The sequence below is a fragment of the Lathyrus oleraceus genome, chromosome 4 (assembly GCF_024323335.1).
Source record: "Lathyrus oleraceus cultivar Zhongwan6 chromosome 4, CAAS_Psat_ZW6_1.0, whole genome shotgun sequence".
In the NCBI taxonomy this organism is placed as follows: Eukaryota; Viridiplantae; Streptophyta; class Magnoliopsida; order Fabales; family Fabaceae; genus Lathyrus; species Lathyrus oleraceus.
Window position 1 is genome coordinate 38,799,301 of NC_066582.1, and position 16,850 is coordinate 38,816,150.

The 16,850-nt window shown below is 35.4% G+C and overlaps 2 protein-coding genes across 3 annotated transcripts; one reads left to right on the forward strand and one right to left on the reverse strand.

The window, feature by feature from the left end:
* The first annotated feature begins 4,228 nt into the window (after positions 1-4,228).
* On the forward strand, positions 4,229-6,202 carry LOC127138702 (20 kDa chaperonin, chloroplastic). Its single transcript, XM_051065203.1, has 6 exons — positions 4,229-4,395; positions 4,607-4,799; positions 5,115-5,294; positions 5,385-5,540; positions 5,698-5,775; positions 5,858-6,202. The coding sequence occupies exons 2-6, from the start codon at positions 4,626-4,628 to the stop codon at positions 6,029-6,031; spliced, it is 762 nt and encodes a 253-aa protein (XP_050921160.1). The 5' UTR covers positions 4,229-4,395; positions 4,607-4,625; the 3' UTR covers positions 6,032-6,202.
* A 303-nt stretch (positions 6,203-6,505) lies between these two features.
* Positions 6,506-13,089, reverse strand: LOC127138701 (auxin response factor 19). 2 transcript variants are annotated; one of them, XM_051065201.1, is made up of 14 exons: positions 12,839-13,089; positions 12,322-12,734; positions 11,279-11,391; positions 11,084-11,179; positions 10,896-10,952; positions 10,610-10,765; positions 10,412-10,496; positions 10,222-10,312; positions 9,973-10,137; positions 9,679-9,874; positions 9,448-9,586; positions 7,493-9,345; positions 7,180-7,370; positions 6,506-7,082 (listed from the first exon to the last, which is right to left on the reverse strand). In XM_051065201.1, the coding sequence occupies exons 2-14, from the start codon at positions 12,362-12,364 to the stop codon at positions 6,902-6,904; spliced, it is 3,366 nt and encodes a 1,121-aa protein (XP_050921158.1). In that variant the 5' UTR covers positions 12,365-12,734; positions 12,839-13,089; the 3' UTR covers positions 6,506-6,901. The 2 variants fall into 2 exon arrangements, with proteins under 2 accessions (XP_050921158.1, XP_050921159.1); XM_051065202.1 differs by lacking the exons at positions 12,322-12,734; positions 12,839-13,089 and adding an exon at positions 11,493-11,515.
* Between the last annotated feature and the right edge of the window lie 3,761 nt (positions 13,090-16,850).

Consider the following 16,850-nt stretch of genomic DNA (forward strand, 5'->3'; position numbering starts at 1 on the left):
TATTATCATCCATCCATTGACGAATGTAACCATAAACTTGTTTATGAAACAAAGCCCATTCTTCATCACTCTTTCCATCTGGTTTTTTACTAGAGAAATCTGAGTGAAAGCCTTTAACATAAAGTAAATCTTACATCTTCCCTTTCCAAACATTATAGTTGGTTCTATTCAAACTCACCATCCTAGATGTATCTGCATCCATTAGTTAGAAAGAGAAGATATCTCTTCTATCTAAAACTAGGTTTTTTTGTTATGGATAAGCGTTGTCTCCCTTCTTGTAGGTGTTTCTCCTCTGGTAACACTGTTTCTCTCCTCTGACGTGGAGGTTCTCCTCTCCTTGGCGAATTTTTCTCCCCCATTGCGGGGTTCTCTTCTTTCCTTATCATTACTTTGAATCACCCGTTTCTACTGGATCTTTGCCTTATTCTACCTTCAACTCACGATGTTTTCACTCCTCATCATAAACAACCATTAATTACTTGCAAATTAGATACCCTATTCACAAACTAATGGTCCAAAATGGTATGAACATGAAAAATGACCTCCTTCAGAGCCTCCATCATCCAAAGATCTGAAATGTCTGAGATATTGTATTTGTGCATATGTTATATTTATTATTAATTTATTTTTTGTTTTGTTTCGGTTGTGTGTGTTATTCTTATGTTTAGTTTATATTAAGTTTGTACTCATGGTGTTTGGTGAAATGCTCCAAAGATGTTTGGATGAAGGGAAAATGTTAATGAGTCAGAATATAAAAATGGTTGTTGCAAATCAGACTCTTTTTTCCATTCAACAAATGATTTGTTCATACATGTTGAGTTTAATCAATATCGAGAACATGTATAATCAAAATCTGCATCCAAAAGCTAAAGAAATGATATATAAATGGATAGGTTTAAAGATTGTGGTTCCTAAACTCACTTCTTATTTATGGAAGAAATTTGCTTGGTTGTTTGGATTAAAAAATTGGATTGATAATACTATATTGGTTTCTAACTTCTCAAAGTTATTGATGTCCAAATTTTAGTTGACTTAGTTATTAATGTTGTTTTTAGAATGTAGACGGGAAATGGCCTAACAAAATGTCTTTCACTATACTTGTACTGTTTTATTTTATCTTATGTGTGATGCTTTTAATTGTAAAAAAAGATTAAAGTCTGATGCAACCGGAATCACGAATGATTATCAAGCACTAAACCTAGAATGAAAGCATAAGCGACAAACCTGTAAGATAAAACTCTGGAATTCACCAGATAGAGAAAAGTACTGAATATTATTATGATAAAAGACAACCTTAATGGCTACACCAAAAAGTATTTAAATACTGGAAAAAAAACCTAATGCTAAAAATATTCAAAAACAATAATAAAACAAAAATTGCTAAAATTTTGGAAAACAAAATGGAAATTGCTAAAATTATGGAAAATAAAACAAAAAATTCTAAACTTGTGCAAATCATGTCGAACTTTTCCGATGTGCGACTTCTTCTTTAATACGTATAATCGGCCTTCCTACACTAGTCTCTTTCACCTTTGAGGAACTTAACCTCGAGTTATCTTATTTATAAAGAGCATCATCTGCTTGATATGCATGAATGTCCGTAACATTGAAAGTATTTGATATATTCATGGAATTCGAGAGAGATGCCACATAAGCATTATCGTTGATCTTTCAGGTCACTTTGAATGGGCCATACTTGTGTGGTTGCTGCTTATTGTAAGTCCCAACTGAAAGCATCTCCTTACACAAAAACACCATCACATCGTCTCCTACATTGAAAACTTTAACTTTCATGTGTTTATCTCGCATAGGAGGCACACCATTTGGTATTTCATATGTGTTTAACTCCTTTAAATCCTCCAGGATCCCCAACACTTCTTCTGAAATTGTTGTTTCCTCCTTTACGATACTCATCAGTCCTTTAATCACCAATGTACATAAAAATTATATTTCTTTAACAGCCTCATCAAGCTCCTTTTCACCATACATCATCACTAAGAAACTAGACTTCTTTCCTCCTTGATTCTTATCAAAGTGCAAAACAAGAGCTATAGCAATTTTATGTGTGCCTCATGTTAACATCCTCACGCCATCTCGTCCTCGATAAGTGATATCATTATCAAACTGCCAAGGCCTACTAAGTAAAATATGACAAACATTCATATCAAGAACATCACAAAGTACCTCTTCTCTGTCATGATTTCCAATGGAGATAGGAACTATTCATGCTAGTGTAACTCGAACTTGGGAGCCCTTGTTTACCCAACCGAAGGTGTATGGCTTCTCATGGGGTTCCGTGGACAACTTCAAATAATCTATCAATTTCTACAACACTATATTCTTCGTGCTGCCACTATCCAATATCATATTACAAACCTTATTATTGATAGAATAATGTGTTTTAAATCAATTATTGCGCTACCCTTCATCTTTGGATGCTATTAAAATTTTCTACAATACAAAATTTACTCTCTCGTCAGATTCTTCTTCTACAAACTCAATCCCTGCATATTCATCGTTCTCAACTGCAGGTCTTTTTCTTTCCTATTCCTCTTCCCTTTTTTGCAACACCAACGACTCTCCTTGTTAGACAAACATTTAATATGTGACCTCTTCTCTTACAACGATAACACGTGTCTCCAGTGGGCTTAGCATATGGATCATTTTTCCTTTGGACTAGCTGTTAGTTCCCTTATTCCCAGGGTTGGGATCACTGGTTGCTGCACTTTTTTCCTTGTCGCCTGCTGATTCAAATTATTTTGGGATGAATACCTAAAAGATGGGAGTTTTTTAGGGGATTTCTCCATCAATTCCTCCTTTAAAGCTAGGTTGGAGCCTCATCCATGGTCCATACAGTTTGTAAACCCATATTCTCCTGCAAAGATCCCTTTAAGCCACTAATGTATCAAACCACTTTCTAGCTCTCTGATTCTCCCAATTCATTGCGCTCAGGAAAACGTAGGAACTCAGTTGTGTATCATGTTAAAGTTCTCTTGCCCGAAACACACTCAATATACATCTTATAAAGAATATGTTCATAATCCTCTAGTAAAAGTCGCTCCAACATCGAATGCTTCATTCATTCTCCAAGTACTTATTGGCCAATTCCTTTGCCTTTGCATATGAACAACAAGTTTATCCCACTAGACAACAACATTACTCTTCAGCCTGATCGTCAACATCTTAACTTGTTTGTTCTCAGGGACACCCATAACATCGAAGAACCTATCAATGACGATTTTCCAATCCAGAAACTCCTCCACTCCCATCGTTCGGTAGAACAACATAATATCAACCTTCACTCGATAGTCATGGTTATCCTGGTGATTCTCACAAATAACTATGTCTTCCTCGTAGGATTCTTTTTCAAAACTCAATTTTTTAGCAATACAACACGATTGTTTCCACCTCACAGAGTCCTAATTTGTTCTCCTCCTTGTCTCTTCGTAGATTCCTGTTATTGTTGACGTTGTTCACCTTAGTTGCTAAAGTTGTCATCTGTTCAGTCAAAGCAGTTAGAACCGTGGTAAAAGTCACGATAATTCTCTCAAGATTTGCTATGGTCACCGATTGATCTCTCATGGTTGATCAGGCTACGAAAAGAAACAGGAGAAACCTGATATGATGTCATTTGCCATAGTCAGAATTACGAAGGTTAGCAAACACTAAACCTATAATGAAAGTACATGTTTGCAAGCGACAAACTTATCAGATAAAATTTAAAATCCACCAAATAAAAAAAGTATTTAATATTATTATGATAAAAGATAACCTTAATGTTCACACCAAAAAATATTTAAATACTTAAAAGAAACTCTAATGCTAAAAATATTCAAATTACAATAAAATAAAAATTATTAAAATTATAAAAATAAAACAGAAGTTACTAAACTTACGCAAATACTATCCATCATTTTCAACCTGAATATATGCAGTCAACCTTCTTACATCATACTACAAACAAAAAAAAAAACCTTAAAGAGCCGATATGCAACATAGTGGTAATACGAGACATCATTGAAGATAAGAGTTTGTTAATTAGATTCACAAATAACTTTTATGTAGTTTATGTGACCATAACTCCAAGTGAACTTTAATCCCTAAGCAATCGCCTACAACTCAATATTAATGTTCGTTCTATTGCCATAATTACCATTATGCCATTGTAAAAAAAAAACAGTAACTTTAGAAACATTTGTATTTTATCTAGACAAGCACAGCATAGTAAAATCACGTTATCACAAGATGTGTTTGTGATACATGCCGAATCGGCCCGTAACCCACTCTATATCTGGACTCGGAAAATTCTAGAAGCCCCATCTATCTATCAACAAATAAAATCAAATCTTAGGGTTTATCTTCTCGCATTTCCCCATTGTCGAACACTTTGATAAGGTACACTACACTCTATGCTCCATTCTTCTTCTTCTTTTTCTTCTATACTATAGTTATCGAAACTCTCCTTGCATTGTAGAAATTCAACAGAACATACTTGAAGAAATTCATAGCGTCAAATTACTCTATACGCTTATTGATTTTCGTACATGTTTTATCATCTTCATGGGTTAATTTCATTTTTGTAATGGAAAGTTCATTTTTTGTGCAGTTAAGAAGATTATACTCCAATGGCAACCACTCAGCTCACTGCTTCATCGATTTCAACGAGGAATTTTTCGTCCTTTGAAGGGCTTCGAACTTCATCAATTCAATTTCGTAGCAAGAATGTTAGAATTGGTACTTCCACACAAAGGTTGTTCCCGTCTTTGGTTGTTAAAGCTGCCACTGTTGTTGCCCCAAAGGTACTTTCTTTTGATTATTTTGCTTATATTTGAGTTGTGGATTGTTGATTATATCTGAGAAATTACATGGAGGGAACATATATTTATTGCATAAACCCTAACCAAGTGACCAACATGATTGTTTCTAGGAAGGTTTTAAATAACTGTTGAGGCCGCAGTGTGAATTAAACATAATTTATTCTTTAACATAAAAATGGTAACTAACGGTATTGGCATTGGTAGTTTTTTCGCGGCCATTTTCTGGGTCGTGGTTCATCTATATATTCTTTACAATTTCAATGCTACATGTGTCTGATTGGTAATTTCGTTGTGCAGCATACTACACTTAAGCCACTAGGTGATAGAGTACTGGTAAAAATTAAGGATGCAGAAGAGAAAACTGTGGGTGGAATTATACTGCCATCAACTGCTCAATCAAAGCCTCAAGGGGGTGAGGTGGTTGCTGTTGGAGAAGGAAAGACAGTTGGGAAGAACAATGTGGAAGTTAGTGTGAAGGTGATGGATGCCACTGTGGCTTTTATGAAATTCTTCAACTCTTCAGTCTTTCTTTAATTTTGAATTTATGTGATGTATTTCTTTATACAGGCTGGTGCACAAGTTGTGTACTCAAAGTATGCAGGGACTGAGGTGGAGTTCAATGGTTCAAAACATCTTATACTTCAAGATGATGACATTGTTGGTATTCTTGAAACCGATGAGGTCAAGGATCTTAAACCCTTGAGCGATAGAGTCTTGATAAAGGTGTGAAACTTTTCCATTATTTGATTATTGATATTGAGTGGAAAATGATGGTTTTGGGTAGTTATTTGTTTCAACCATATTTTGCATAAAGGGTGTTGCGATTACAGCTAATATGATTTATGCTTATCTTAAATGCCTTTTAATTATGATGCTGTAGGTTGCAGAAGCTGAGGAAAAAACTGCTGGTGGTTTGTTGCTCACGGGAGCAACCAAGGAGAAACCATCTGTTGGCACCGTGAGTATCTCAACATTGATTTGCTCTAATAGTTTTAGTGAGATTACCTAATAACATTTCTGCTCTGTTTTGGATGTTATAGGTGATAGCTGTTGGTCCAGGGTCTGTGGACGAAGAAGGCAACAGGAAACCATTATCCATTACACCTGGGAATACAGTTCTTTACTCCAAATATGCGGGGAATGACTTCAAGGGCAAAGATGGTTCTGACTATATTGCTTTGAGAGCCTCAGATCTCATGGCAATTCTTTCTTAGTAATTAACCAATTTTTGTATTAGAGCCTAAATTTGTGTTTAGGGAAATTGTCATTTTTAGCTATGAGGCTTGAAATATAGTTTGATTGCTGCTCTATTCCTTGCACAATCTGCATAACCTTCGTTGTATCTCTTGTTTTTGCATTATTGTCTATGGCATTTCACCTTCTCATGGTTTCATCTTTCAATACATACAATTAGTATACATTTATGCTGATAGAGGTTGAGTGAATTCTAGTGCTTGAATAATATGATTGTGAACAAGAAAACATCAACAGGTTTAAAAACGTAACTAGAAAGCCCATTCAAAACAGGGAAGAGTCCATTGATGTAAGTAGTAGTTGGTTTTCAATCTTGTAAAATCAAAAAGTAAAAGAAACCACAAACTAAAAGCATAATTTGCCCAAAACAAAAGGTAGAAAACCTGAGATTTCTTCCTTCATAATGAACTTTAAAGAATTGACATGCATACTAATTGTTCCCATAATCACTAGATTCCTCATTTCCTTATATAATAACTTAAATCATCACAAACTTTACATAGGGAGGCAAGTAAAAAATAATCTCGCTAGAATCATCATATTATACAGTAGCAGCCTATACTGTTGTTCCATGCAAAAAAGTGAAATAGAAAACAGAAATCCTAATCCAGAATTCAAAATAAAGCAGATTCCAGAGTAGCATCTGTAACATCAACATTAACCATTAAGATCTAAACTAAGCTTCTCGGCGTGTAATGACAGAAACAAAGTGTCCTTTCTATTTGAGATGTATAGTAGAAATGCCAACCCGTTTTAAGGGTTTAAACTGGTTTTTCCACCACTCAATGAATAAGTTTACTGCTACAAAACGTCAGTATTTGATATCCTGATCACCTATTGAATGAGGCTGCAGAGTTATCATCATACTGTCCCCTCCATGCATTGCCACTATCTGCCCCACTGGATGCTTGGTTTGGGATTGTAACATTACCTAAATCACCATCCAAGCTCATTTGCTGCACCTCAGCAGATGACAATATCTTTATACTTTGAACACAACTTACAAATTCCCTGCAAGAAATAACATATGTTGAAGGTCAAGAAAAAGAAACCAAACTTGCAGAAATAGTAGCCTACACTATATACTATTAAGGAGATAACTTCTTACTCCCAAGGGTCATCGCCAACAAGAAGAATGTCATTTTCATGATCTACATATACTAATTTCCAGTCAGTCCTTTGAGGATCTTCTAGTTGCCCTTCAATCCCAAACATTCTTGCCAAATCATACCGGAGTTCATCATACCCCTTGTAACGGGTGACGTCAATACATCTTCCAACAGAGCCTCGCTTTTGAACCTACAAAATTTAAATAGCATTTTAATATATTAACTAAACAATACACTAACACATTGCAGGGAATGCAAAAGCATTAGAGGATGGTACTTAAATAGATCTGCAATTATCAAATGATTACAAACCTTAGTATATGTTCGCATTCGTTGAGTTTGGTTTGCCCGCAAGCCGTTGTTCAAAACCCCAGAAGCATCATTAATGCCAACATCATTTGAGCAACCGGGCTTAAAAAGTGTGTCTGGCAATCCAAATGACTGTGAGCTGATGTCAGCAGTGGACAGCTCGGTTTCAATGTCCCTTGGAGCACCTCCATAATTAGACAACAAATTTTGAAGATCTTTTTGAGAATCATAACCCCTTGAAAGCATGGTATCAGACATTAAACCATCAAGATTAGAGTCAAATGTCAGATTGTTTCTAGGGTTCGATTGGACGTCGCCTTCCATGCAGAAGTTGGATAGTGGCAAACTCTGCTGAACATTGCCAGGATCCATACAGTAAGATGTTCCAGAAGAAGCTTCCAGCTGATCAGTAGTTATGCCTTTATACTTTAGCTGGTCAGATCCTTTTACATTCGAGAACTCGTGTTTGATATGCATGTCAGACTTACTCTGAAGGTCCTGTATCAGATTACTGGCAGGCTCTGCTACCAAGATCCCGCCAATTGTAGTTGGTACTTGTTGATTTCTTTTCAGACTGTTTGGTTGAGATATCTGGCAGTTATTTGTAGATGGCGAAGTTGAGCATGATGGAGCCTCTCCATCTGTAAGTGTAGAGGGAACTCTAGTAATTGTGAGTGGCTTCTGTGTATTCAGGGTTTGATTCACAGAAAGCTGTTGTGATTGCATAAGAGATGAAGAAGATAGATTGTTGCTGTTAAGAAGCTTCTCCGTTGAAAATGCATTATTGCCAAGCTGTTGAGTATGATGTTGGGATATAGGAAGCTGCGGTAATTGCTGGCTTTGTTGATGAGTATTTTGTTGTAGAAACTGAGATTGTAAAAGTGGGCTTGACGTCGAAAGAAATTGTTGTTGTTGTTGCTGCTGCTGCAATTTGTGCAAAAACTGTAGCTGCAATTGTTGTTCTGAGGTGTTTTGTTGAGACATTTGAGCCACTGGATGATTTGGTGTCACCCTCTGTTGCTGGCTTTGTTGCAACACCTGCAATGGGGATTGTTGTAACTGTGTCTGTTGCTGCTGCCTTTGCAAGAGACTCGCTTGTTGGTCTATCTGTTGCTGAAACTGTGAGTCTTGTGGTAAGGATGTCAGTGGGAATGTATTCTTACCGGCTGATTGAATACTTTGCTGGAGTGGGATACTTCCTGGGAGTAATTGTTGTTGCTGAAGCTGACCATAGGTTACCGGTTGCTGTGCAAATTGATTTGAAATCTGGTTAGAAGCAATTACACCGTTATTCATAATAGCATGTTGAGATGACTGTGGCTGTTTCTGCGGCTGCTGTCCCAGCTGCTGAGTCATCTGTTGCTGTAGCAGTGTCAGGTTTTGTGATTCAGGCACCTGCTGTTGCCTCTGCTGCTGAAACTGGTTCATTGGTATTTGTGACAATGACTGTAGCTGCTGGTGTTGCTGCTGTAACTGTTGTTGTTGTAACTGTTGTTGCTGCTGTTGCTGTTGTTGCTGCTGAGGCCATGATGCTGGGGATTGTTGCAATTGGTTGATTTGATTTGGTAAATTAGGTTTGTTAAATTGATGATTTGGTGCAGAGAGGAGTGGAGTTTGAAAACTTAATAATTTGGATGGGTCGTCGGTGCTAAGATTACCATGGAGAGTATTAGATGAGAGCATGGGTGGAAAACATCCTGATTGACCACCTGAAAACTGATTATTCTGCTGCATGCTCATCCACTGCACTAAACTCAAACCAGGGAAGCCTGAACTTGAGGCGTCCTTCATGCCAAATTCGTCTCCAAGCCACGGCATAGCTCTCTTGAAAGCATTTTCTACATCAGACTCATCATCTGCATTGATGAATGACAATGAGCATACCAAATTAAATGAATGACTAACAGGAAGAAAATTCCAATGAAAGCTTAACTAATTAAGAGCGTAACTCTTACTACCTGGCATTCCAGGTTGCCTTGGGAACTTTTGCCTGAAAAATGGAGGTGGACAAATATAGAAAGGAGTCACTACTGGCTCAACATCCCAAATAGAAACTCTGCTTGGGCGTTCACCAGCTGTTGATTCATCCCATCCAATCTGTAATTAGTTCGAAAACAACCGTCTCAATAAGCAGAAGTTAAGTATTATGCAGTAAGGCAACTACTAAATACTACACCTTTTAATAATACCTGAAGATTACGCCATTGTGAATTTTTCCATCGGACAGGATCCAAGTCACTGATTCCAGTAACTGTACCCATATATCTCCGCACTCCAGACTCCTCTGTTTCAAACATCATTCTAAATCTCATTCCAAGAGAAACTTGAGCATACATGGCTTTGTTATACTTGGCCAACGGAATAACAAATTCCGAGGGGCTGGCCCTGTTAAATTGACCAGTTTCTGTAAGAGACTTGTCACAAATATTTCAATGAATGCCACTCCATGCCGTGTATGACAATACATACATGTCAAATCGTACCTTGGATTGTAATATATAGTAAAAGGACTGTTATTTGCAGCAGCGTGAGCTGCAGCAGCTAAAATGCCAATATGCATACTGTCGCTGGATATCACTGATGAAGAAAGCGCTGGCTGCTGCCTATTAGCGCGCCTCAAACCTAAAAGAAGTTGCTGTTTTTCATCTCTAAAAGTGATCAACAAAACATTTGCTTAGAAATTGAGGTTCGAAAGTTTCCTGAAATTCCAACACAAAAGATATATATCTTACCTGATAAAAAGAACAGAATCTCCGGCAAAAAGTCTTTTTGTGCTGATAAAGACACTCCAACCAGTAGTCAATAAGTGTCTCTTTGGTTGTCCTGTAGCCAATATACAATCAATTTCAGCACTCAAACATCATAAGAAACTTCATAAAAACTTGGTCAATCATTGAAAGATGATTCTAAGAGTGGCATTACCCCGATAAATATGTCTAAATGCCCACGAACTGTCATGCAAATCTTTAGCAACAAGCTCCTGAGCGGGAGGTTGCATTGAAAAATCCTATCAAAACACATATGGTCAGCATAGACAAAGCTAAACCCAGATGGACCGCATATACCTCAGCCAAATTTTGCTAACATGAATCCAGAAAAATGATAATATTGGATACATACCAAAGGTGGGAATATTTTTTCAGCTGCTCTACGAGGAACAGAAAATCCACCATGAGTACTTGTGTCACTAGCTGTTAGAGTCTTGCAAAAGAATTCGGCCGGTTGACGGTTTTGTCTGAGACCCAAGTCTGATGCCAGTATTGCTTCCTTGTCATACTGCAGAAGAGGAAAATGAGACAATCTTTGGTACAGTTACTCATCATTGGCTTGAGAGGATGTCAAAGAAAACTAAAGAACTAAATCATGGATGCAACAACAAATTCTCAGGTTGAACAGCTAAACCTACTTTGGTTACAGGTTGAAGGGTCATCTGTGCATAGACTTCGTCGGTTTCAGGATCAGCCTGCTCCGAAATAAACAAGAATATCAATATATGTCGATAAATTTCTTCTTCACAAGTTTTCATTATTGCATAACAGCCTATCCCAAGCAGATAGCTCGGTTGGTAAAAAAAGAAGTGGAAAGTGCACCTACATGCAGGGCAACATTGTGAAGCATGCAAATCAACTTGGACGGAAGGTTCGGGTAACTAGGTATGAAGTCGGTCTGCTTTTGCATGGAAGCTGCGACCTGAAAGTTACAGTAGCAAAACGAGAATTTCATCAGCAACTGAAATACCGAAATATAAGTCACTCGACGTTCATACAGTTTATGGTTTAAGAAACATACTTGCTCACTGTGTCCTTGAGGGAAGTAAACCACAAGACTTCCAACAGGTGGCAAAGAAACCAAAGGTCCGGCACAAGCATGCCATAACTCTGAATTGATTGTCTTCCTTTCTCCTATTGTCAAAACAAACATAACGTTACTCTTTTCAACAGAAATATACAAATCTATTTTCTCTTCACTGTATGGTTGGTAACAGAGAAGAATAAGACTTAACTATAGAATCCATGTTTTATAAAACAAAAACAAAATATAGTTTCAACAGTTCAAAGAAACGCATAACTTCGTGAAGAAATATCAGGAATACCGATGGCCAGTAAAAAAGGAACAGATCTTGCAGTGTTTTATGGCATATTATCAGTAGATCCCACACCCATAAAGAATATACTTTAAGGTCATCAATTTCAGGTGAAAATCATTTTCTTTCTCAAATTCGGACTAGATACAAATCAGCATCAGATTCTCACAGAAAGTTACTATCACACAAACATTAAAATGCTTTTCCTTCTTCCAATGAAACTTCAACAGCAATAATTAACCTTTTTTTTCACAATTTGCCAAATTGTTACTACACTCAAAGCAAACCAACCAACATAATATGCTGATCATTCAATATACGTAAACAATTCACACACAAACATTATCAAAAAGAACATTACACTTTTACTTCAATTCAAAAGAGAATAAAGTGAGACATAAAGCAAAATGAGAGGAAAAAATATACAAGACAAAGGAATAGACCATGACATGAACCAAAACTACTCAAATCATAATGAAAATTAAATATCATCAGAAAGAGAGTTGAGAAGAAAAAAAGCTATTATCATCCTTTTTCAGATGAAACATTATTGCCACCCATTTATTGATCCTATGCTCACAACTTTTTCATTAAAATAAGCTATTAAATCAATTCAACAACATAAAACTAGCATCTTCCTTGAAAACAATCTAAGTAACTGAGCAAGACCATGTTTGATTGTGAAAAAAAAATGAAATTGAAAAACAAAAACAAAAAGCACACAGAGAGATAGAAAGAGAAAACCCACCTTCTCCGGAAGCGGGCAAGAAACCATTAGGTGGAGCCTTCATTACAACCTAAGAAAACTCCAAACAAGATTCAAACAAACTCAACCCCTAGCCTTGTCTATCAACAAGACTTAACCTTCATACCCCAACTTTCCAACACAACAAGACAATAACACTAACTACAATTCATGAGTTGATAAATCAACAAACACTTTCTACAACAAAACAACCCACTAATATCCAATGGAATCAACAAAAAGCTGACCCTTTTACCCTTTTCCCTAAAATGCAACTAATTGCTAACTCCACAACCAGGAACACAACAAAGTTTAAGGATTCAAGCCACACAGTATAAATGCCTCGTCGTAGTTGCAGAACCCCAAACGCCACAAAAGAAGAACCTTACAGGTTAAATCATCCACATCAGCAAAACCTGTGCAGAAGAAGAACAATTTCAATAACAGCAAAAACCAAACACTAGAAGAAAAAACAAGCAAAATAAACATAGTTCTAAGATCATAGAAATAAAGAAACAACCTTAGGGTAGGAAAGTAGTGTTTTTTGTGAAGATTGAGAAAGTAGAAGTTGGGATCAAAGAAGAGAGAAGAACAAGACAGGTTTTTTTGTTTGTGTTTGTAAACTGAGGAAAGCTGACTTGAAATGAAATGAAATATGGTTAAAATAGAAACACATGGTGGTGATAGTAGTAGTATCATTAACTTTGGTTAATTACTTTTATCAGAAATTAAAATTGCTTAATTAACATGCATAGTTACATATTGTATAGAAATGTAAAGAAGAAATACTATACTAGTAATTGCTTTGACACAAGATTGGCTGTGATTGTAAAACTTCTATATTTATAGTAAAATTCTCATTTTGTTTTGTGGGTTTTCTTTTTCAATAAAAAAAATCTTGTGTTTTTTTTTTTAATTTTTAAGTTGATGTTTACAATGGACCATCTTCGGATATTAAAAAAAAAACATAATTAGAAATTATAATGATGATAAAAGAATATAAAATAATAATTCATCACTCTAATCATCTTTACTTAGGGTGGAAGAGTATCTTAACTTATTTGAATTAGATGAGGTAAATGTTAAAAAAAATAATTAGAAATCATGAGTTCAATCTATTGCATGAATGATAATAGGTAGAGTTTGAATAGGATAGTATAATATTTGTTTAAGTGGTTTGAAAACTATCTAACTAACAAAATAAAATAAATTAAAGATAAATAAAGGGTTTCATACTCCCTTCAAAATTGGATTGTGGATGTTAATTAGGCCATGTTTGTTGATAAATAGTAGAAAATTGATTTTGGCATAACTTGGATGAACACATCGATAATTTGTGTAGATGAATAGATTGTAAAGAGCTTGATAAGGTACTTTAACAATTTTTTCTGATGATATGGTGATCTATTTTTATGTGTTTGGATCTTTTAGGGAAGATTGAGTTGTGGATCAAGTACACCATTGAACGATTGTCACAAACAGTAGGATGCAGTTGGTTTGGAGAAGGTGATTGATAAGTGTTAAAAATACATAAAATTCATAAGTACTTATTAGTTTCTTTTGCAAGTGATCAATGAAAAAACTCCTAAATTTATCAAGATAATATAATAAAACGCTTTTATATACTTTTTAATAATGTATTTATTAATTAAGAACCAAGAAAGCACCAAAAAACAAAAGACACCATTGAAGCATCTAGGCTCGCTTAGCCAAGAACAGGGTTTCACTAAGCCAGAAAAGGGAACGAGTAGAATGCTTAAAAGCCAAGTAATCTTAGTCAAGCACCAAACCTCGCTAGCAAGCGCGCTAAGCGAGGTATGATGTATAAAAAAGTTTCATGGTTAAGTTACTTCGGAGGAAAAAAAGGGTTTGCTTGCTAAGCGGTCTTGAGGCACGCTAAGCGAGATTAAGGCGGCCAAGACCACTTGCATAATGAACTGGAATTTATTAATGGAAAAGTTTGTATGCGCGCTAAGCGAGCTCTAAACCTTGCTTAACGAGAATAACAGACTAGGATTCTATAAATAGAGGTTCAGGCAGTTCATTTTAAAATAACTTGGTGATAGTTAGTGTAATTAAGTAGTTATCTTAGTAGGGAGTGAGAAAAGTCCATTTTAGACTAGAAACATAACAGGAGAGGAAAAGAGATGGAGATTGCTAGTAGAAGCATTGTCCGGGGGATCGACAATAAATGATTCTCAATATCTTTCTTTTGGGGCTTAATTGTAAATATATTATGAGTAAGCGGAAGTAATTTCTCTTTTATTGGGGTTAGATGTACTCATGTCTTGATCCCGATCATGGTGCTCTTTGTAATTCTTATTAAGCTTTAATATTGATGAATTCTTTTATCTTAATGCTTGTTTTAGATAGCTACCTAAAACATGTTTTCATGAAATGACTTGATATTCGAAAGGTATTTTTCATTACCAGATCCAAGTTTTTCATCTATTATATATGTTAAAGTTTAGACATAGATTTAGGTTCAGTATTTGTATGAACTGTTGAATCTTTATCTTATTGTACTGGTTAATAGGCTAAGAGACTGTTTATTAGGTAATACAATTGATTTCGTGTCATTGACTCAAACATGAGTTGCGATGAGAGCAATAGGAAGTAATAGTAATATTTGATTAGAATAATATATTATTGATCAAGGACATAACATGAGAATATATCGATGAAATATAACCTTGGTAAATTTTCTCAATTATTAATCACCAAAGTTAATTTTATTTATGTTATTTTATACTAGTATTTCAATATTGACAAACTATCAAACATCTGATAAACCATTCTTAAAATCATAGAAATTGGAGCCGCTGTCGGATACTAGCGTTAGCTTTTAAATACTGTGTTAGTTTTTATCATTTTAAGTATTATATTGATATATGTTTATATTTGAGCATATTTTATTTATAGTCACTAACCTACTAATAAGTTTGCTAGTTTGTTGATATTTGTTTATGCGAGGAAAGGTTCCTGAAGAAAAACTTTTGTTTGATCTTGAGAAAGAACGAACCGCTCGAATAAACAAAAACAATACTAGAAAGGCAAAGTTTCCAATTAAGCAATAAGATCTAAAAAAGTATTTTGTCTCAAAGCCAAAATTCGTTGCAAAAATTGGTAACAACAACAACGAGGAAAATGCCTACAAAAACAACAATAATGGTAATAATGGTAACATCAACAATGGTGGTGGCATGTCATGCCACAATAGTCTAAGATGACTAGCTCATATAGCTAGGCCACAAAGGAATACTCGCAAAACTGAGATGAAATCAAGTTTATTCCAAATTATTTATGATAACCATTTTGAAAGATTATATTATGAATATCCATATACACATCTGATAAAATTTTACAAGTTGCTTGGTACACTTGGAGCTTTAAAATCTGAAGAAGTGGTATTCATGAGGTTGTTTCCACAGTCATTGATTGAAAAAGTAAGGGAATGGTACCTCGATCAACCAACGCACGTGATGACCAACTAGAACACACTGGAAGAAAAGTTCCTGAAAAGGTTCTTTCCTCTCAGGGCGCAACTGAAACTCTATGTGAAGCGTGTGAGAGATATAAATCCATGCTGAGAAGATGTCCAAACCAGGTTTTTGATGATCTCACCCAGATACAAATATTCAAAAATGGATCATAACAATAATCAAAGTTGTTAATATATGTTGCTCTTGGGGGTTCTTTCATGTCAAAAAGTGCAAAAAATGCAATTGCAATAATTGAACGAATGAAGCCTAGGGATCATCAAGGTCATCACAATAGGAAACTTAAAGAAAGTTAAACACCAATGATACAATGCTAGCACAAAACAATTTATTAACACTGAATGTAGAGGACTTGACCAAGCAGTTATCAAAGCTCCCACAATAATAAAAGGAATTACATGAGATGCCCAGACAAAGGAAGATCACATTTTGTGAGTTATGTAGTGGCGATCACCCTACTAGTTTTTTCCACTAACTGAAAAATTCAACTATGTTGACAACCAACAAAGACCTGATAAATATCAAAATTACAACTTCAAAGGAAAAATTCCAGTCAAGGCTGAAAAGCATAAGCAAGTACTTCATACAAGCAACCATATCAATATTACATTCACACACCTTCACAAGAAACAAAAAAAATTAAGGATACATTTAACCAATATGTGCATATAACACTTGCTAACTAGAGGAATATAGAAGATTCCATCAAAGACCTTGTAACACATATTGAGAATCCGGTCAACCGCATATCAAATCAAAAAAGGGAACAATGTGAAGTCGTTACAACCAGAAGCGGAAAAGAAAAAGGCGATCATGAAGAGTAAGAGAGAATTGTTGTTAAAACCAGGGAGGATGAAAAATAAACAAAAAAATAAAAAATTAAGAGAATGAAGAAAAATAAAAACAATAGTTGAAATCAAGGGATTAAGAAGAATAAAAGCCAAAGGAGGAAGATGATAAAAAAAAGAAGCCACCAATTCAAAACCTACCTCATCCCTATCATCTAACAAAAAAAACAAGGAAAGGAAATAT